Here is a 22,369-nt window from a genome sequence, read left to right on the forward strand (position 1 = left end):
CTATGCTGTTGGCGAATGAGACGTCGCCACGTGTGCTGCTCAGCGGCACAGACGTGCTCTTAGCTAAGAGCAGCGCCGTGCCGCTGGCACGGACGGACGGCACCGTACTCAGCGGCACGGACGAACGAGTACCGCAGCCTTCACCGCTGCGGATGCCTCTTATTACGCCTTATATTACAATTAATGTCGTAAAAACAGTTACCTCTTATGGCAACAGTAAACGGTGGTGCTGATTCAGAAAGAAGTTGAAACTCGTATTATTCAGAGCAATTAGAATTCAATTCATTAGCTATAACTCCAAATATCTCATGCTCCCAACAGGAACCACCAAAAAAGAGAAACGACGTTGTTTCATCATATATGATTCATAAAACAAGTCATGTGCACCAATGGAAAATTGACACCACGAGGCACGATCCAACTTCAAAAAACAAAAATCATGGAAAAATTAATCTTTGTGACTGTTGTTAAAATTTTCACGTGTGATAATGTACTAGTATGTGTTTTTTCTTTCATTGATTGGGCCCTCATTTAAAAATTGAATATAAAAAGTGTTTATATTTTTACCAGAAAATTAGAAATTATTACAAATTATATTTATAAGCAAAAAGCTGAAAACACTAATTAATTAACTTGAAAACAATAATAAGGTTCAATTGAACACATAAACTAATCGAATATATTTCGAAATGTAATCTCAATTACACCAAAATAATTAAATCCGAAAAAAACATAAAAAAATAAACTCCATTCCAAAAGAATCAAACAAATAACCATTCCTACTTCCTTCACCATTAGCAAACTCCCAAATTTCTTCACACCGCAACCAACATCGCCGCCAGCACCACCGCCAAAAATCCACCACTCAAGCTTCCGGCGCCGCTGGCAGGAGCAGGCGCTACCGCCGGACCCTCACTCTCCGCCGGCGAAGGCGCCGGAGAATTTATCAAATTGCTGCTGCGCCTCTCCGATATGACCACAACGATCAACTTCTGCCCCTTCTCGCAGTTGCCGTTGGCGCCGCTGATGAAATAGTACGGACCGGAGTGCGGGAGCTTCACCTTGGTGCTGCCGCCGGTGTAGGTCTCGATCGGCTTCGACGTGTTGCAGGTCACGTAATCTCTCTTCGTCACTTGCAGAACCGAGTCCTTGGATCCATCGTATTCCCAGACTGCAAAATCAATCACCGGAAAATCGAATCAACAACCAGATCTACTAATCAGAGAAGGTAATTAGATCTACAGACACCTACTTCAGAACTCTAATTGAGCTAATTCGTTACCTAGAGAATCTCCGATGTTGAAACGCGATTTCTCCGCCCAGTGGTTGAGAGACTCCGCGTCGGAGGCAGGGACCTTCCAGGCGCCGGATTTGCCGCCGACGAGGTGGTCTCTAGCTTCTGAGAAGCTCAATGACACGAAAATGAGTAGCAAAACTGAAGAGAATTGAGCTCTGGAAATTCCTGCCATTTCGATTTGGGAAAAATTGTTAAAGCAGCTGAGTTGTGGTGGTGGTGGTGGTGGTGGATGTGAAAATGGTGTTGCTGCGGTGTGTATATATATAGGAAATTAGGAATGAGAGAGGGAAAACTAGCCGTTAAAGGGGTTAATGGGGAAGGGTGAGTCTGTCGGTATGAGTAACGTTAAGATTTACAGATATGATTGTGGGGTTGCCAAACTTATCTCTATTTTGATTTTTGACAAAAGCTACTTTGCTGATTTTATTATTTTATAGTCCTACCAATTATTATTATTAAATCAGTATTGATTTCTAAAATTATAAATTTTGGTCTAAATTTGATATAATTATAACTATAATATTGGTCGGAATTGATTTATTTCACGCAAAATTAGTTGGAAAGATCACTACAATGGATAATTTGCTGATTTTTGTGACCAAATTTGGGAAATACTATTATTTTGCTAAATATCATATTTAAATGATTTGGTATACATACTGAATATTATTTGTTAAATAATATTAATTAAATGAAAAAAATATGATCACTGGAATATGAAATATTATTATAGAACACATAAAATATTGGTTATACAGATTTCACATAATCTAAAATTAAATATGACATGAATAGCATTTAAAATAAGAAATTTTGTATGAGAGATGATAATAAATAAAATTTAAATGAGATATTGATCCATAATAATATCATAAACTTTAGCCTAGTTTGATAAGAAATGAACTTCAAATTTGTTGTAAAAATTATGAACTTATCCTTTGTAGTAGTGAATTTCTAAAGCTGAAAAAATGATTTTATGAAAAAATCACTATGAATCCTAAATTTTTTATTTTTACAACCAACTATAAAATTTATGAAAAATATCAAATTTACACTCAAATTTGTGATTTTAAGTATCAATACCTCTCAACAAAATAAAGATAAAAGATCCTATTTATAGCTTCTATAGTAGAAAATTATGAATCAGTGATAAAGGAATAGGTAAATCTTGACCGTGAGTTGACATACTATATTAGTAGTACTCACTGCTTTATAAAGTTATGTTAATACCTTTAATAGCATCAAAGATAGGAAATATTAGTTTAAAATATTACTAATAATATATTGAATGGCCAATCACTTATACAAAGAGATAGAAAATTCTTTTTTAAACAAAATTCTAATTTGAAAGTATGAATTTTTTATACTCTATGTTACTACTAAATTTACATAAATTTTATGTATTATAACTATTAGATTGAATCACATGATATTTGATTGCTTAATTACAACATTGTTTAAGAGCAAAATAATACTCCGTCCCAACTTAATTGTCACTCTTGGAGTGGGCACGAATATTAATAAATGTAAAGAAAAGTTGGTTGGAAAAGTTTGTGGAATGTGAGACTATTTTTTATGTTAGTTTTATACTAAAATGTGAGTAGAGTGAGTTAATGGAGTGTGAGACCTACTTACCATCTATGGTAAAAATAAAATGTGACAATTAAGTTGGGACGGACCGAAATAGAAAAGAGTGATAATTAAGATGGGACCGAAGGAGTATAATGCAAATCGTATGCTCATGGTTATTGCACCTATGTGTCGCGGTCTTTGCAATGTACTACTTCGAGGAAATAAAGGTTGTTGGACTTGATCCCGATTTGATTTGTTACAGTATCATCATCAATGGACTCGGGAAAGGAATAAAATTCGAGGAAGCTCTTAATCTTCTTGATGATGAGAAATAGAGGGATGGTAAAATTCGAAAAAGCTAATTTTTTTATTTTTACAATCAACTTTAAAATTTATGAAAAATATCTAATTTACACTCAAATTTCTAATTTTAATATCAATACCTCTCTCAACAAAGTAAAGATAAAAGATCCTATTTAGCTTCTTCAGTAGAAAATTACTCCTTACGTCCGCAAAGTGGGTAGAAAAGTTGGTGGAATGTGAGACTTATTTTTTACTCCCTCTGTCCGCCATTAGGAGTCACATTCATGGGCGGCACGGGTTTTAAGAAATGGTAAAAAAAGTGGGTGGAAAAAAGTTAGTGGAATAGGTGTCCCACTTATATATATTAGTTTTAAATGAAATGTGAGTGAAATGAGTTAGTGGAAGGTGAGATCCTATTACCATTTATGGTAAAAGTGAACCAGGACTCTTATTCGCGGATGGACTAAAATAGAAAAACGGGACTCCTATTCGCGAACGGAGGGAGTATATATTAATATTATACTCCCTCCGTTTCACTATAGTTGAATCATTTTACCATTTCGGAAAGTTTCTTCATAGTTGAGTCATTTCCTTATATGGTAACTTTTTTCTCTTTCTTACTTTACTTTCTCTTACTCTATTCACTTTATACTTTATTCTCTCTACATTTTCCTCTCTCTTACTTTTTTATCTATTTATTTAACACACTCAATATTCATTTCTAAAACTCCGTGTCGAAAAGTTTCGCCTCAACTATGGCGAAATGGAGGGAGTAATAAAATGTGAGTAGAATGGACTAGTGGAATGTAGGGTCCATTTACCAAATATGGTAAAAATGAAATGGAACATTTATTAGTGAACGGACAGAAAAGAAAAAATGAGGCATTTAATGACGGACGAAGGGAGTATGAATCAGTGATAAAGGAATAGGTAAATCTTGACGGGTGATCAGTTTACATACTATATTAGTACTTACTATATAAAGTTATGTATAATATCTTTAATGGTACTCGTTTCTATGACAATTTCGTTTAAAATATTAGTAATAATATATATTGAATGGTCAATCACTTATACAAAGAGATAGAGAATTCTTTTATTTTATATAAAATTCTAATTTTGAAAGTATGAATTTTTTATACTCCTATTTTGCTACAAATTTTACATGAATTTTATTTACTATAACTATTAGATTGAATCATAGTATTATATTTGATTGCTTAATTAGAACATAGTTTAAAAGCAAAATAATATAATGCAGATCGTATTCTATCAAGGCCTGTGATCATGTTCCATCGAATAGCTCACAGTGGGTGTATCATTGTAGCTCATGATCAGCGCCTATGTGGCTCACGGTCTTTGCAATGTACTACTTCTAGGAAATAAAAGGTTGTCGATCGGACTTGATCCCGATTTGATTTGTTATAATATAATCATCAATGACCTCCGAAAAGGAAGAAAATTCGAGGAAGCTCTTAATCTTCTTGATGAGATAAGAAATAGAGGGAGGGATGAAACCTAACCTTTATATACATATAATGCTCTAGTTCTAGCATATACTTGTGTCTGGTAACCTGAATGATGCATATACAGTTTAAAAGCAGACAATGTTTGGAGTTTGTGCTTCTAATTTGGACACTTCTGCTCAACTTCCAAATTAACACTTTTGTCTTCTCTTTTGCCAAATCAAATTTGGTTTTATACAAAAGAAATACATGTAGAATCTTGTTTTTAACTATTTTGGGGAATCTCATGATCATTTTTGGTGGTGTTCGGTTTACAAGATAAAATAATACCAACATACAATTTAGAATTGAGTTGTGAGATTATTTTAATCATAGGGGATTAGCTATGACTAATTATCTTATAATTATCCATCTGGATTTAATTGTGGGGTTGAATCTCATGAACCAAACACACAACAAATTTAATCATGGATACAATCTTGCAAACCGAACACCCCCTAAGTTGAGTCATGTCGTTGTGCATATACAGATTGACTGTTCAGTGAAATTAGTTGAGTGTTGAAGAGAATTCTAATACGAACTATCTCCATAAAAATCAAGTTTATTTTATTATTTCAACAAATTTTGAGGCCTAAATTTATAAATATAACTTAATTTTTTTTATTATACAAACCCATAGTATTACTTTCTTTTCATTAAAAAAAAAATCTAACTCCAATGAAACTTTACTAAATACAAGCTTATATAAAATGTTGTTATATTCTCCAAATCAAAAGTTAATACTACTATTCAATTCGTGAAAATTATTGATATCAGTATTATTTGATCACACCACAAATTTTATTAAATTGAATCAATAAACTATGATAAATAACATCATAAAGTGATACATGTCAATCCGTTCGAAAAATATTCTTAAATCTCAATTTGAACTATTTTGTAGTTCATTATGTTTATTTTTTTATTTTATTTTATCATAATATGTCCGAAGTGTTATAATACAGAGAATTGATATGCTGATGGACAATTTGTGACGGAGAGTGAGCGACTGATTCTTTAATTATTGAAATGGGAGAGCAGAGAGAATGGCGGTTAAATCTTAGAATTACAGAGCTTTTATGAGAAGAGATCGAATTTTGTATTAAAAAATACTTCCTCCGTCTCGGATAATTCGTCCCATTTTACCGGACATGGATTTTAAGAAATCTAATGGAAAGTGAGTTGAAAAAGTTGGTGAGACGTTTTTATAATAAAATGTGAGTAGGAATGAGTTAGTGGAATATGAGGTCCACTGCCAAAAATGGTAAAAGTGAAGTGGGACAAATTATGTGGGACGGACCAAAATAGAATACTGGGACGAATTATCTGGGACGGAGCAAGTAATTAATAACTGCTGATTTGGAAAGTGGCACTCACTTTCCTCGCAAAGTGTCCCTCAGCATATCATTTCTCCGTATGGGTAAATTGCCTATTTCTGCAAAGGGATTTTTAGAGAATAAATATCATAGATGATTTACTTTTTATATAGTAGTTATAAATAAATAAGAATTTATCTATAAAGCTTAAAAGATTTAGAAACGGAGAAGAGCGCAAATTTTGATACATTCGAATAAAAATATCAATTGTGTCAAATTCTAGATTTAAATATTTTTTATGAATCCTAATTGAAGCCATTTTTCATACTTATCTCTATTCATTGGACTAAATTAGCTTGCAATTTTTTTAGAAATAAATTAGATTGGAAAATTGTTTAAATTAGTTTTTGGATAAATTACAATTCTATTTTGAAAGTTTATACGATTAACATAAACTATAAATTGAACTTCATTGATTTACTCAGCAATTAATTCAGCAATTTAATATAAATTCAGTTATGATAAATTTATATATATTAATAATTTCTCTGCTATAAAGATAAAATTAGTTATTTGGCTTATATAACTAGCATACTACTATATTGTAATTAATAACAATAAAAATTTGTCAATTATTGGAGATGGGCCAAATACAATATACTCCCTCCGTCCGCGAATAAGAGTCCCGTTTTTCTATTTTGGTCCGTCCGTGAATAAGAGTCCCGATTCATAATTACCATAAATGGTAAAAATGTCACAAATTCCACCAACTCATTCTACTCACATATAATTTAAAACTAATATATATAAATGAGACCCTTATTCCACTAACTTTCTTCTTCCATTCACTTTTCTTAACGTTTATTAAAACCTGTGCCGGAATGGAATGGAACTCTTATTCGCAGACGGAGGGAGTATAACTTTTTTACAGTAATTTTACTATTGGAGAATCACAAAAGTTAATTGTTCGAAAGAAATAAATTTGCGTATAATATACACTTATATAGTTTTCATAAATTCCAACTATTATTTGAAGTATTAAAAAAACACCTCAAATTGCCAAAATTAAAAAATATTTAATAAAAAAGTGACTTAAATATAATTTTGACCACTCAAGTCGGTACAATATAATCGATTACTAAAACCTAATTAAAATATTTACTTGAGAATAAAAGAGAAAACTAAACCCCAAAATCCTAATCTCTTCCGTTTCGCCCGCCTCACACATTGTCTGGCGGCCAAATAGTCTGTGAGGTCAAAATCCACCGGTAAGGCCACCGCCTGCTGATTTCCGTCGGCAGTCGTTTCTCTTAGGCTGTAATTGTTTTAATTGAAGTATCAATTTTATGTTTCATAATAGTAATTTGATCTGCATCCTTGGTGTTGCAATTTGGATGTGTATGCGATTAGTCTGGGTCAGGTAATTCGGTCGGTTCAACACGGTTAACCGAGCATAAAAGTAACCGAGATTGAAGCACTGAAACCGAAACGGAATTGGCCTCGGTTCAGTTCGGTTCCAGTTAACCAAACCGGAACTGAATTAAAAAAAATAAAAATTCATGCAGTTCATAGCCTATTTCTGAATGTGCCTCAACAGCACCCGCTACTTCTCCTCCGTATCAAGCTCGTACAGCACCGATTTCGTCTCCGGCACGTACCCCTGCTCCATCATCTCCTCCGACAGCATCACCACCAAAGCATGGACCAGCTCGATTTGAGGATTCACCTCGTCCACAGACCTAATCGAGTACACCCTTTTCTTCGCTTCAATCCAGCAACATCCCGGTACCTTCTGCAGTCCCTTCTCTTCCAACACCATCTTCACTCTCTTCACCTCGTCCCACATCTTCGCCGCCGCGTATATCTCAGCAAGAAGCATGTAGTTCCCTGCATTCGTGGGCTCGAGCTCAAACAGCATCCTGCTCGCCCTCTCTGCAAGCTCCATGTTGCAATGAATCCTGCACGATCTGAGGAGAGCGCCCCACACCAGCTCATCTCGCATATCGGCTCTGATCCGAGCCGCTTCCTTGTCTATTAGCTCTGCCAAGAAGATCCACAATGCAAGTCTCCCCATCGAATCAAACAACGATTTTCCCTCATCAACGAGTCCAGAATGGCTGCAAACTCCCAACACACTGATTAACGTTACTGGAGTAGGCGATACACCTCGTTTCACCATCTCCTGAAACGTCGCAAGCGCCTTTGATTCGAGCCCGTGCATGCATAGCTTTAAATGAGTAATTCAGTTCCAATCAGTTGATCCAATCGGTTCAACCTATTGGAACCGAATCGAACCGATAACCGAGTAGACGCCTTAATTTTGGAACCGTAACCGAGAAATGTGATATTCGGTTCGGTCATCGGTTAACTGACTAACCGATGACCGAATTAATTAGTAGTACATGTTAATCATATAAGCAGTCTAGAATCAATCTGGATGTGTATGTGATTAGTTCATCGATGTCATTGATAAATCAATCGGTAATTTATTTGCGAAATATTCCAAACAATCAATACATTTTCTCCTTTAAGCTCCAGTAAATGGTTTCCAACATTAAAACAAAGTCAGTAAGTGCTTGTACCTCACTGATTTTGATTGTTTCTTTGTTTCAGCAAAAAGATGGAAAGTTCTCGCGCCTGCGAGAGCTGCAGGAAGAGGACGCTAGTATCTGATTATGAAACAGGAAATATGGAATGTACGTCGTGCGGAATCATCCAACAATTCGATAATTTGCAAGAGCCTACTGGCACCTACATTCGCATTGGAACTGCCCATGATTACAAGGAAACTAACATCCATCATGCTCAAAACTTGATTCACGATTTTATGTTCAAGTTGGATTTTTCAGCCCAGAAATCGCAAGAGGTTAGGCATTTGATTGCGGAGGTCACTGATGGAGAATACGGCCAAGGGGATTGGTTTTCTGTTCTGATTGGGGCATGTTCTTATATTGTGATGAGAATGGATCAGAAGATGATGCCCATTGTTGATGTGGCTGATACAGTTGGTTGCGATGTGTATGAATTAGGGCGGATGATTGGCCGGGTGGTTGAATTTGTTGATTTGAAGTTGCCTGAGTTTGATGTTGTGAATGCTTTTGAGCGAGCAATGACGAGCATCCCCAGTGATTGTCCTGATAAATTTCAAATTTCTCATGAGTGTTTGACACTGATTTATTCAAATTACTTGGAGGGGATTTCTGCCATTGATGCAGTGAATCCAAGGGAAAGGCAAAAAGGAACGTTTGATCTTCACGGATATACAGAGTGGTGGAGTGGGAAATCGGAGATGAGCAAGAAGATGATTCTGAAGGATATATTGCAGAAGGATGTGGGATTGGATGCTCGGCCGCCATCTTTCAATAGAGCGTGCTTGGCTAGGGCTGAGAGGCAAGAAAAGATCAAGGCTGCAAAGATGCGCATATTGAGGATTATGCGTCCTAAAAGTGGTGGGGGCAATGATCTTACTGTATTCGAGCCAGAGAAAGCGAGGAAAAAGACAAGGAAAAGGAAATGTGGTGTGGAGATTGAGTGGGAAGATCTCATAATTGAAACTCTGCTCCTTCATAGCGTGAAGGAAGAGGAGATAGAAAAAGGACATTACAATGCTCTGTTAGACTTGCACGTGTTTGCTCATGTTAATGAATGATGAAGGCTCCGTTAAGATTTATGGTTTTCGTCACCTAAACCAAAATAGTCCTTTCTGCATAACAAATGCATAAAGTTTTGTGGAACACCAAATTTTTGCATATGAGTGATTCAAGTAAGTAGTTTCAGCCATTAGAATTTTTATTCTGTTTTACTTAATTAAATGTTTATTTTGGATAAACGATAACTGAGCAATGAGAAGTATGTTTTGCTTATATGTGTGTTTTTGCTATTATTTTTATTGATTTGCAGAGTACTTCGTGCTCCTGTGGTTTAACTTAGAGAATATGGCCAAGTCTAGCATATTGATGATTTTAAGAGCATATTTTATGTTATTCAAAATATACTAGTACTTAGTACTCCAATCTGGCTTCACTTTGTACATTTAGACTGATAAAATCAATCTGGTTTCATGTAAATCCATGAATTATACTACTGATTGGGAATCATATTAGTCGCTCGCAAAACAAATTCTCCACTGCTTGCTGAGACCAACTAGCTTGGTAGGAACTAGGAAGTTAAATTGAATATGTTTAAACCAATGGACAGCTTCTGCCACATGTTTAGACAGCCATGTCCTTGTCGAATATGAAGCTCCAAGGTCTAGAGCAGGCTGCTGAGAACTTATCATTAGTTCAAAGTCCATGTCTAGTGTCCTACCAAGACATCCCTTTTGCACCTAGCAACTATGATATTCAAACATCTGTCCTGAATGATCAACCACTATTGCAAATTTGCAATGAGCAGATTGCACAGGGAAGTGTCAACTAAAGAGATACAAGACCAGCCTATATACACCAATCTAAAGCAGCTGCAGGACTCTCTCCCCCCTCGCAAACTGGAAGAGGTACTTACTAATTAATTTATAAAAGCAAAATGAAGTCTCATGACGCTGTTTGTGTAGCATATAGGCAGTAACATCTGGAAAAAGTATATTAATATGAACATGTAACTACTGCCATATAGGTTGATGTAATAGAAAAGGCCTTAATAAATATGGTTTATTACTGTAATTGCGTTCATTTTGTGAGGGCTATTGTAATGACTACATTACCACCAATGCACCAAAATGCAATTCAGCAATTTGAAGTCTTGTAGCTTAGACCATTGAAGAGAAGATATATTAATATCCTAGTTCTTGCCTTGATTAACTTTCTTTTGTGAAGGGTTATGATTATCATTGGAAGTTGGTAATAGCATTATTATGGTGGTGGTGGTTGTTTTTATTTACTTTTATTATCGTGAGAATGATAATAAGTAGTGTTAGAGAGTGAGGGTTGGATTATAAATAGCTCTTCAATGGAAGGGCAATGTGTCTTGGATATTGGTTTAGGACGGTTATACTGTAGCAATCATGCCTTAACTCTATCAACTGGTGTGGTGAACGAGGGTGAATACCCGGAGAGCTATGGTGCTCGTTTGGAGAATTTAAAGGCACTCAAGGAATCATCCAGCTAGCTTACTTTTGCACTTCCAAGGTGTCCACGGAGGCGCGGAGTTTGACATGATCCAAGCCATGGCTGCACAGCTCGCCACAATCATGCAGCATAGCATGGGTTCAACTGAAATAGATTTGTAGATTTTAACAAATTTTACGTTGAACTATCTCCACTAAAGTCAACTTTATTTTATTATTTAACAAATTTTAAGGCAGAAATTTATCAATATTATAGATTTAGATTTAAATTTGTTTTTATTTTTATCATCCAAAATCTTCAATTCCAATCAAACTTTATTAAAAACGAGCTTATATAAACATGTACTACTTTTATTCTCCCAATCAAACGTTAATGGTTAATTAGTGAAAATAACTGAAATTAATATTATATGATTATACCACTAACTTTATTTATCTTTAGTCAAATTAACCATAAAAATAATGTACACTGCAAATACAGTACTCCGTATGATTTATAATACAATGGATTGTTTGTCTCTGCAAAATGAAACTACTGATAATTGGGTCGATTGCCAATTATTGAGTTAACTTTTTATTCATTTTCAACTTTTAACACGATCATTAAAATGTTGAAACAATGCCTATCATCTTTCAATTTTCTACCTATGATATAAATATCATCAATTACATTCAAATTACATACAAAAAAATTTATGTGTTACACTTCATTGCCAAATTACGGTTGCATGACTTGAATATTTTTATTAGTTATACATCGCATTTGATCACATTCCTAATGTTGTGTCATACTCTATGTTTATATTATGACTTTTATGCATAATAATTTGATAAGACAATTTAGAAGGAAATGCAGTTTATAAAGAAAAGGTGATTTATAATCACAAAGTTGTATAGAAATGAATGCTATTTAACAGGTGAGTCCGTACAATAGATAGTTGAATTGGCGAAGCATAGCAGAAGCGGGAGCGTAGTTGGAGTTGAGAACAAGTCGAGCGAAGACTTGCATAGTGAGCAGACTATCGGAGCCGGCATGATGGGTCTTCCCAGCAGCCCGCTGGACACTCAAACTCCGAGACACCGCGTCGAGCCCACCGTGAAGCGCAAAGGAGCGGGTGATGGGCTTCAAATCGTAGACCTGAATCCCCAAATAGCGACGCAGCAGCAGCATGAACTCTGGGAGATGGCCGGGCAGCGGCGCCCTCGTCAGAATCTTGATCAAGAAGCCCAAGTCGTAGAGCCCGTGGAAGGTGACCCAGGCCCGGCCCATTCCAAGGCCCGATCTGAGGAAGTAGGCAGCGAAGAAGCGGGAGTTGATGCCCCTGCGCTTGTGCTCCGCGAAGTTGATGCCCTGTTCGCGGAGGAACGCGATGGACTCCGGATTGTAGCGGTCGTAGTCGCAGTCGAAGTCGCGGAAGTTGAACTCCCACACGTAGAATGTGGCCGGTGTGCCGAGAGTCGGGAGGTTTCCGCGGTCGTCCGAGAGGGTGAGGCCGAGTTGGATGATGTTCAAAGCGTCCACGTTTTTCTTCATCAACGCATAAACATGGGCGGCTGAGAGAGTCGACACGCTCCCCTCCGGCTTGTAGATGGTGCCCGGGAATTCGGTGTCCATCGATGCGAACCGGAATTGCTTCAAACAGCCTGCGATCACACGAAATTCCGCATCCAGATTGCTCTGCCAAACCTTTCTCACCACCACCGCCATGATCGATTCTCTAATAATTTCTCTCTTAATTTTGCTTTCGATAATTCTGATTTCTCTCTTAAAGAGTATGATTTTGCTTTGTGATCGATTAATGGAACTGCACATCTATATATAAGAGATCATATCTAAACCCTTCTCCGCTGTCTAATAATCTGCAAAAACTTACCTTATTCAAACTAATGTATATAAGGAAATTTTAAGATCGTTTCTTTACTTACCTTATTCAAACTAACGGTATTAAATTTTGTGTTAGAAGATTATATCTTTCCTTTTAATCTGCTCCTTAATTTGTAATATAAGCAGTTTTATTTATTAATTAACTCCTTTACTAACCGAACTAAAGGCTAAAACCTTATTATCAAAGTAGGATTAAACCTATTTTTATATATAAAAAATAATTACTCTCTTCGTCCCAGATAATTCGGGTCACTTTGACCGGGCACGGGTTTTAAGAATTGTAATGAAAAGTGGGTTGAAAAGGTTAGTGGAATGTGGGTCCTACCTTTATATATTAGTTTTATAATAAAATGTGAGTATAAATGATTTAGTGGAATATGAGGTCCACTACCAAAAATGGTAAAAATGAAATTGGACAAATTATGTAGGACGGTCTGAAATGGAAAACTGGGACGAATTATCTGGGACGGATTGAGTATTTCTTAGTAAATAAATATCCCGAAAATCATGCATTCCAAATTTGAAAATATGGAGTATTCAACAGTTAAATAACTCGTTACTAAATTTTATTATTTTTATTATAGATATAAATGTTATGAATTTATACTCCATATAGATTCTATTTTGATTTCGGGCTGATTTGATTGAAATTTTATCCAATTAAAAATTTTGATCTTTAATAGCTAACATTCAGATTTCGAGCTAGTTCATGAGTTAGTCGGACTTGTTAAGTTAGGGCATAGTTTCGAAGTGCATTTATATACACTTTTTTGATTAAATATATGATAGACAAATCATACATTCAGATTTCGAGCTAGCCCATAAGTTAATCTGACTATTCAAGTTATGGCCTAGTTTTGAACTGCATTTATATACATATTTTAATGCAGATTTCAAGCTAGCCCATGAGTTTATCGGTTTGTTCAAGTTAGTGCCTAGTTTTGGAATGCAATTATATACATAAATTTTTATTGAGTAATGATAGACAAAACTATATATAGCATATAATAATATAGTCTTAGTAGCACGTTTTCCATTATCTGATCAACAAAAGGTAGTGCAGTTCTTCATTCTTGCTACAAAGATGACTCCAATAGTAAAGAATTTGAAATATGAACTTTTACAATAACTAATACAGATTTCCCTCAACAAGTTTGCAAAATATGGAAGCCCTGTATACAGCTCAATCAATCAATCTTGACAGAAGAATAAATCAGCCTGGTGAAGACGAAGCACGCATAGAATCCAATGGTGCCGGTGACAACGAAGAACGAATATGAAGCGAGCAGCATGTACCCGAAGTAGAGGGCGCCGGAGACGGGCTTCGTGATCTCGAGCTTCGTGAAGAAGTAGAAGGTTGCGTAGAGGAAGAGGTAGAGCGCTGAGGATCCGGACGTGAGGTACGACCTCCACCACCAGAGGTAGTCCTCGCTGCACAGCTGGAAGTAGCAGAGCACGATGGTTATCTCCGCGCAGGTGATGAGGAGGATGATGAAGACGATGAAGAGGAATCCGAAGATGTAGTAGAACTGGTTCAGCCAGATCGAGGTCAGGATGAAGAAGAGCTCGATGAAGACAGCTCCAAACGGTAGGACGCCTCCGATCAGAATGGAGAAGATGGGGTTCATGTACCATGGCTGCTCCGGGATCTGCCTAGGTATTTTGTTCGTCTTCACCGGGTTTTCAATTGCTGGCTTCTTGAAGCCCACGTAGCTCCCCACGACGACGAGCGGGACTGAGATTCCGAACCAGAGGAAGACCAATGCGAACATTGTCCCGAACGGCACTGCACCTGAAGATCTCTGACCCCAGATGAGAGCATTGAGCACGAAGAAGACACCAAACACGAGGCCAGGGAACAGGAATGCAGTCTGGAGTGCGATTTTCTTCCACTCCGTTCCTTTGAACATCTTGTAAATCCGGGCAGCAGAGTAACCAGCGAAGAGTCCCATGAAAACCCACACAAACAACATGGCCGTCATGAGCCCACCCCGGTTGGAAGGAGAGAGGAAACCGAGGACAGCGAAGACCATGGTGACGAGCATCATCCCGAGAAATTGTACACCGGTCCCGACATAAACACAGAGTAAGTCCGAGTTGGTAGGAGGCCTGAACACATCTGCGTGCACCAATTTCCATCCCGTCTCTTCCTGGGCCTCCTCCTGAGTCTCGAGTTCGTTGTACTTTGAGATGTCCCGGTAAAGTGTTCGCAGCATTATCATCGCAACCATGCCAGAGAGGAAGAGCACAATCATGAGAGAATTCACAATGGAAAACCAATGGATCTGATCATCAGTCATCAGAAGATACGTATCCCATCTTGATGCCCACTTCACATCACTCTCCTGAAGATAAGACAAAAAAGATGGAACTTTATTACGGTCGATTCGGTCAGGACTGCTATAAGTAGCATTGACAAAGGCAGCTACGAACTCACGGCTTATTAGTATGCAAAGTGTGAAAAAAGGCCTTTGAAATAATTACCTGGAATGCGACATCATAAGTAAAAATGATTTCTTGTTTATCTTCAACCTCTTGAGGGGAGTTCGAAGAAGAAACTGTTCTCTTTGACTGGGGATAGCATGTAGTGAGATGAGCATTCTTGTCCCATTTTCCATCATATTCGTGTTTGACACTACAGAACGAGGTATAAATAGGCAAGTTTATTTAACAGAGCACAAACCACTTGAAATAGCAGTACACCAGTGAAGACCAACCTAAATGGTATGACCTCAAAACCGACAATCCTAGCTGAATCAGTCAACTCATCTCTGTGAAACTTGACCGTAAAGCTCAAGTGGTTGTATATGAAGTATTTTTCATCCTTGCTCTGCGTATAATACATAATACTAAGTAAAGTAGGAATCCTGTAAGTAAATCATACAATTTCAAGGTTATGTTTAGCTAACTTACACCGGCATACTGCCCTTTCAGCCCAACATGATGACCGAGCTGGTAGATAGGAGGACCTTCTTGTTCTGACCTTGGGATCGGAACAACCAAAGGGAGATTATCAAGGATCCTGCAAAAACAGACTCATCAAATAAGCAAGACATGTTAAAAGAAGGGTCACAACAAATGAGATTTGTATACTGCAAAGGTTGATGTACATGTTAACACGATATTCATCCTGAATTTTTTCTTTGAATGCCTTTGCTTTTTTGGCATCGAGTGTAACTCGACAGACAACATTGCAGACTTGTGGTTCCCTCATTTTGAACTGCAGCAAAAGCATAAAACAAGAAGTCAATAATAAGAGAGAATGTCAAAGAGCATTGTGAAAGCGATAGGACGGACCACATAGGGGGAGTTCTCAATGCGGTCTCCACGAAGTACTTCTCCAAGATTTTCACTGCTGTCGACTATCTTGTTGGGGTGACAGTAGGGAAGAGAATAGTATGAATATGGAAGCTGAGTCTTTATAGAGGTCAGTTTGTTTACTTTCACGTTCAATGGATCTCCCTGCATTTGATTCGGGAAATAAAAAAGAAACAAGACACGGACAGAAAGGAGTGTTAGAACAGTCCAAGACCAACCAGAAACTTCTAAAAATGGACTCTCTAAACTTAGGAACAAGATTTCAGGCTACAAATTAGCCAACACTAAGAAATTCAAATTTCATATATGATTTACTGATGCCCTTGCCCAATGCGTCTCTTTCGCCTCCTCATTTTCACATTTTAAGAGTGCAATAGTATAGCATCAAGGACCGAGGGATGTGTTTTTCAATAATCACCCTACAGAGGAAATGTTTCATGACAGAAACTCGAACTAATTAAAAGTTCAGAACAGACAAGAATATTTCACAAGGTGAAAATGCACAATCTGCCAGCAACAATGCCTTCTGCATTACTCCGTATTTATGCAGGTAATAAAATCTACATGCTGCAACATTACAATATTATCCCTCGTCTTAACCAAGAAATGATATTGAAGAATGTGAAGCACCAATCGTGATCTCCTATACAAACTTCACTCAATCATACACAAGAGTTTCAACACAAAAGAACGGGAACAGGTTCAGAATCACGAGCAGTCCAAAATCAAAGTCCCATCTTGTCAACCACCCGTAGTAGTTTACTAATTATGCCCATCAGTCTCCACTAAACCCCTAAAGATTTCCTTCCACAGTCAAAACAATTGTATCACAAACACTCTAACACTCTACATTCTTCAGACCATTCAAAATTGGACTCCACAAACATTTTTGCTTACTCATACAAGCTTAAAAATATGTCAACACAATCCATCCCTTGATTTGAAGTCCAAAAATCCATGAAAACAAGCCCAAAACAGACAAATGAGCTGCTATCAAGAAATCTCTCTAATCAAAACCTATATCAAAATCAAAACTTTACACACTCAAGAGCATAGACAGGCACTAGATCTTCACACATAACCAATATCAAGAAACGAACAAAGTTCTTATCACATTGAATCATTAAATCAGAAAAAAACCCAAATCGAAATTTAGGTACAAAATCTTGGGTTTTAAGAAAGATTGAACCTTTTGAAAATCTTCGGGGGCAACACCCGGGAGATAGAAGCTGAAGGCATTGGGCGCAAGGAGCAAAATGCACAAGGCTGGGAAGAAGGAAAGCGCACGCATTGTATGAGATCCAAGAGCTGCTCTTCCAATGGCGGAATGGAGCAAATGGTATGTGGTTCCAGATCCAGGGAGAGGGAAGAAGGATGAAGGAAGGATCAGATCATTCGTGTGTGTTTTAAGATTGTCGGTTGCTTTGAGGTAGTTTTACTTTCACTCTTGGGCTACACCTGCCAATCAAGGATTATTATTTTAATCATTATTTACTCTTTTCGTACCCCAAAAATAATCTTAATTTGCTAAATGAAAGATTTCTCTCTCATAATAATTTCACTTTTTCTCTATTTTTATACTTTTTCGCCCTTTTACTTTATTCACTTTTTGTCATTATTTTCTTAATTTAACAATTTCTTATTAAAATTCATGTTATCCATAAATATGACTATTTTTTATTGACAGAAAGAGAATTATTTTTTCTTTATCACTCATCTTTTTTACTTTATTCTTTATGCGTTCAGTCTCGTGGAGTATTAAATTTCGTGTCTAAAAAAAACCAATCAAATATAGTGAAATGGAAGAAGTATTTAAAAAATGAATTCGGTGTTTTAATAACATTAATGCTAGAATTGCATAATTATTATAGTAAAAGTATTTTTGGTACAAAGTTAATAGCTTAAATATATTTTTAATATTATTGAATGGTAATGATACTTTTATAAAAACCAAATAACTGAAGATGGGCCTATGTAAAGAAAACCCAATCCACTTCATCAAGTGACTCCAAAGTTCAACATTTTAACGGCCCATTTTGCGACCAAAATTAGAATTGTGGCGAAGGCACAGTTTTAGATATTTAGGGTACGTTTTGATAGTTATATTTCGCTAATATAATGACATTCAATCTAACTCTACTTGTTGTTATGCATGTTAGAGTTAAATTATTTCTTGCCATCAACTCGAATTTCCCCAAAGTTCTTTGTTGAAGAAAAAATTAAAAAACAAAACTCAAAGTGTAGATACATTAAAAAAAATTCAAAGAAAAAATCAAAGCAAATTAAAAGTTCGTGAATTTATACGTAAATAACCTTATTTATTAACTAACATGGCAAATCACAACTCTAACTGCCAACCGATGCCTCAATGTGTGATTAAATAATCTAAACAGCTTCAAATCCTTGGGTCAGCTGTCCCACCACCCATTGAGGTGCGTACAAATCAGCATGGGGAATAGTCACTGGATCCGTCGATGTATACCAAAAAAAATTAAATAATCTCATGCCTTAAAGTTCGTAAGGTTGGATTTCATTAATCTTTTTCTAAGTTGAGCTATCTAAAAGGAAAATTAGGGTCATAAATTTTTTAAAAATTAAGAAAATTTATTCCTATAAATTGGACAAGCAAAATATAAGATTGAAGTGTACCAAGATTTTAAAAGTGGATAAAGAGTCTAACTTAGTATTATGTACCAAGATTTTAAAAATTAAGAAAATTCTTGCACTTAGCATTATTTTCCAAGAATAACACGAATGTTTATACATTAAATTAGAAAATAGGGCAAAAAAACAAAGGAATATGGATACTCATAGTAGTAGGTACAAAATCATGTCGACCTTTATTCACATAAAACCTGGAGAGGATCTTATGGCTGTAACCCAGAATCAAAACAATTTTTGTCATTAAAGTAATTTAATTTCTTAAGGCCAAATTAAAAGGGTTTGTGAATTTATCAAATAAAATAGAATAAAGGTGGGGCATATTTAACATACGGTCCCCCACACTGAAAAGTGAGATAGCATATGCCTCCATCATAAAAATTTGGGACCCATTTTGGTCCATCATCATTAATCTATGATGATTTTATGCCCACGCCTATTTTTCCAATAATTATTGCTCTTAGCCCCAATTTCTTTTTCGAGATCATTTTCATGAGTAATGGGGAAAAATATTTAATGATTTTTCGGAAAAAGTTCGTCATCAGGAAAGTTTGGCCGTGTTGTAGTTTTGAAATTATTAAAAGTATTGCTTACAATTGAAAAGATTAAGATTAATTATTATAGATGTAAAATAAAGACTGTGGCTCTCTTTTTTGATGATTTAAAAAAGCACAAAGTGAAAATGAATCAGTAAAATTTCAAATACAAACCAGGTTCAAAAGGCAATAATTAAAGACAATAAAAATAACAATTGATAAAAATTAAAAGAGAAAAAAACGAAATTAAACCAACATTCAAGGATTGGCAAGCTAAAAGATTTTTTGTTTGTTTATTTTTAATTCATTTACCACTTTGTGTGCATATGTATATTGGCCAAATGGTAGAGTAATTAATGTCCGGACCAAAAGTCACGGATCTACTAATAAAATCTAAAGAACTTCAAAATAGCACCCAAGCAACAAAATTTTCCTCAAAATAAACAAGAAAAACACATTGGATTTCACCAAGCTACATAGCATATTTTTAGTCTTCATACCAACAGTACCTGTTGATAACACTAAAGATTGAGGTTTTAGAGATAATTATTTCTAGATAATTCAAAAATGTTAAAGATAGTAAGTAGATGGAACCGATTATAAATTAAGTAGGTCTCATTTGAAAATTTAACTTCTGTTACATGTATTGTTCAATTTCTATTGTTATGATATCCCACATGGACTATATATAATTAGTATCATCGTTTTTCAGTTTCCAGTTTACAAATTTTATCACTCACCAAATTATGTGTTCCTGATTTATTGGCTATGATTATTTTGCTGGTGCTTTATTTTATTTTAATATAATTGTCGTACTTTGAGTAGTTGGGGGTGTTAATGTATAGAATTAATTGATTATAAAATCTTGAAACTAATTTTGCCCCTAAAAAGGCTACGATATTGGAATTGAATGTTGATGTGCCAAATTGAACTGGGACCCCATTGTATTGCCAGGAGCCTCAAGATTTCTAAATTGAAAAATAATCTTAAGCTTGCAAGATATTTTTTTATGCTCAAATTTTTGTTGTGAATTAAGCATGTTTAATTTAACATCTCCACTATAGAGTAAATTTGAGATTAATGAGTCAAGTAATCAGTTAACATTGACACATTGTATACAAACTACACATAAACTAGAATTAAGTATACATGTGTACTTTTATTGATGCATCTCAACATCAAATTGATTGCAAGTTAAACAAACCCTAAATACATTTTACATAGTGTGATGTCATTATCAAATAGCAATAACAAAGCTTTGAAAACTTAGTAATGAGTAAGTGATGATGATTACATGATGGATATGTTTTCATAGGATTTACTTGATTCATCTGACCAACTAATACTATAATTACCATTTCCAAAACTTGTAAATATAAACAAACTAATGATTGTTCCAGTTCAAATCAGTAGATCTTTGATACTCCATTTAGCATGTTCTGTTTAACTGGATGAATTTATATGCATGTAAGTAAAATTTAGTAAGAGCATTTCCAAGGTAGAAGTAGATGAAGTCATCAAGGGAAGAAGGAGAAAATAAATATCCCTTTCCAAAAGAATTACTACTTCCGTCCCCGATTAAGAGTCACACTTTTCCATTTCGGTCCGTCCCCAATTAAGAGTCACACTTTATTTTTACCATAAATAGTGAGTAGGTCCCACATTCCACTAATTCAATTCACTCACATTTTATTATAAAACCAATATAAAAAAATGGATCCCACCTTCCATTAACTTTTTCAACCAACTTTTCTTTACATTTCTTAAAACTCGTGTCCAGTCAAAATATGACTCTTAATCGGGGACGGAATTGTTAGGCTAGGAACATTCTATCCTTAATGTGACATAATAAAATAGAATTGTGGAAATCAGTCAACTTTTGGCTGGTATGGTGTAGCTTAACTTTGTCAAATATACCTTCCTACAAATTATTTTATTGGCCCAAAATTGGGCAATATATGCAGAATGAATGTGGTTGGATAATCAATAAATCTGAGGGTCTATAGATTGGTCTCCACAATTACTATCCAATTTTAGGCCCCCTAACAAAATGATTCACATGCTCACTTGCACCATTTCAATTTACTTTACCTGCTATATGAATGACATCTCCTTATTTTTGTCATTTAAACCAAGAAATGAATGTATTTGTCCGTCCCATTATATATGACACATTTTTTTTGGCACAAACTTTTAGATAGTGTTATTTAATAATTAAATGATCATAGAAAACAATAAGAGAGAAGACAAAGTAAGAAAGAGATATAGTGTTACTTTTTTGCTATAAAAGGAAATATGCCATTTATAATGAGACGATCCAAAAAGGAACATGCCTCTGAACGGAGGGAGTAGTACTGAATCAATTCAAATATGAGTAAAAGGTTTATGATAACCTTATTGTAAAAGGAAAAATTGAAATTTCAAATAATTGTAAAATTGAGCTATTCCAAACACACATGCAGAGTACATACTCAGAACACACATCTTACACACACAACAAACACACTTCCACATAACACACACAATGTGTGTGTGTATGCAAAGTGTGTGCATATAGTGTATGTGAAGTGTGTGTAGTATATGCATGCAACGTGCGCGCTTGTGCAACGTATGTATTATATGTGCAGTGTGCAATGTGCCTGATGCTATGGAGGGACCCCTATTTCGGCTCTTATACACACTGCTACTATGGCAGCAGTGGAGATTTTTCTTGTAGCTCGCCTTCTCTCTCTTTTCGCAGTGCATTTTTGTGCATAATGTATGTATGTAGTAGTAGTGTGTAGTATGCATTGTACGTGTATGCATGCAGTACATGTATAATTATGTGTGTGTGTGCAATGTGTGTTGTGTATACTATATAGTGTATGTGTGTGTAACAATGTGCATTATTTTTGTGTATATGCGGTATCTT

General features: G+C 35.7%; 3 protein-coding genes and 2 pseudogenes across 3 annotated transcripts; 1 reads left to right on the forward strand and 4 right to left on the reverse strand.

The window, feature by feature from the left end:
- Positions 1 to 656: 656 nt before the first annotated feature.
- LOC125198298 (early nodulin-like protein 14) lies at positions 657 to 1,539 on the reverse strand. Its single transcript, XM_048096673.2, has 2 exons — positions 1,283 to 1,539; positions 657 to 1,171 (listed from the first exon to the last, which is right to left on the reverse strand). The coding sequence occupies exons 1-2, from the start codon at positions 1,467 to 1,469 to the stop codon at positions 816 to 818; spliced, it is 543 nt and encodes a 180-aa protein (XP_047952630.1). The 5' UTR covers positions 1,470 to 1,539; the 3' UTR covers positions 657 to 815.
- A 6,057-nt stretch (positions 1,540 to 7,596) lies between these two features.
- On the reverse strand, positions 7,597 to 8,214 carry LOC148930927 (pentatricopeptide repeat-containing protein CRR2, chloroplastic pseudogene; annotated as a pseudogene).
- A 399-nt stretch (positions 8,215 to 8,613) lies between these two features.
- Positions 8,614 to 9,856, forward strand: LOC125199563 (plant-specific TFIIB-related protein PTF2-like). The gene has a single exon (XM_048097547.2). It carries the CDS (start codon positions 8,614 to 8,616, stop codon positions 9,640 to 9,642), a length of 1,029 nt encoding a protein of 342 aa, XP_047953504.2. The 3' UTR covers positions 9,643 to 9,856.
- Positions 9,857 to 11,968: 2,112 nt separating this feature from the next.
- Positions 11,969 to 12,817, reverse strand: LOC125210173 (putative CCR4-associated factor 1 homolog 11 pseudogene; annotated as a pseudogene).
- A 1,124-nt stretch (positions 12,818 to 13,941) lies between these two features.
- Positions 13,942 to 17,690, reverse strand: LOC125211072 (transmembrane 9 superfamily member 8-like). The gene is made up of 7 exons (XM_048110757.2): positions 17,451 to 17,690; positions 16,241 to 16,405; positions 16,054 to 16,163; positions 15,857 to 15,965; positions 15,661 to 15,773; positions 15,428 to 15,578; positions 13,942 to 15,288 (listed from the first exon to the last, which is right to left on the reverse strand). Exons 1-7 carry the CDS (start codon positions 17,550 to 17,552, stop codon positions 14,131 to 14,133), a joined length of 1,908 nt encoding a protein of 635 aa, XP_047966714.2. The 5' UTR covers positions 17,553 to 17,690; the 3' UTR covers positions 13,942 to 14,130.
- Between the last annotated feature and the right edge of the window lie 4,679 nt (positions 17,691 to 22,369).

Source organism: Salvia hispanica, chromosome 3 (assembly GCF_029641045.1).
Source record: "Salvia hispanica isolate PSC_SH4W2 chromosome 3, Shi_PSC_v1, whole genome shotgun sequence".
In the NCBI taxonomy this organism is placed as follows: domain Eukaryota; kingdom Viridiplantae; phylum Streptophyta; class Magnoliopsida; order Lamiales; family Lamiaceae; genus Salvia; species Salvia hispanica.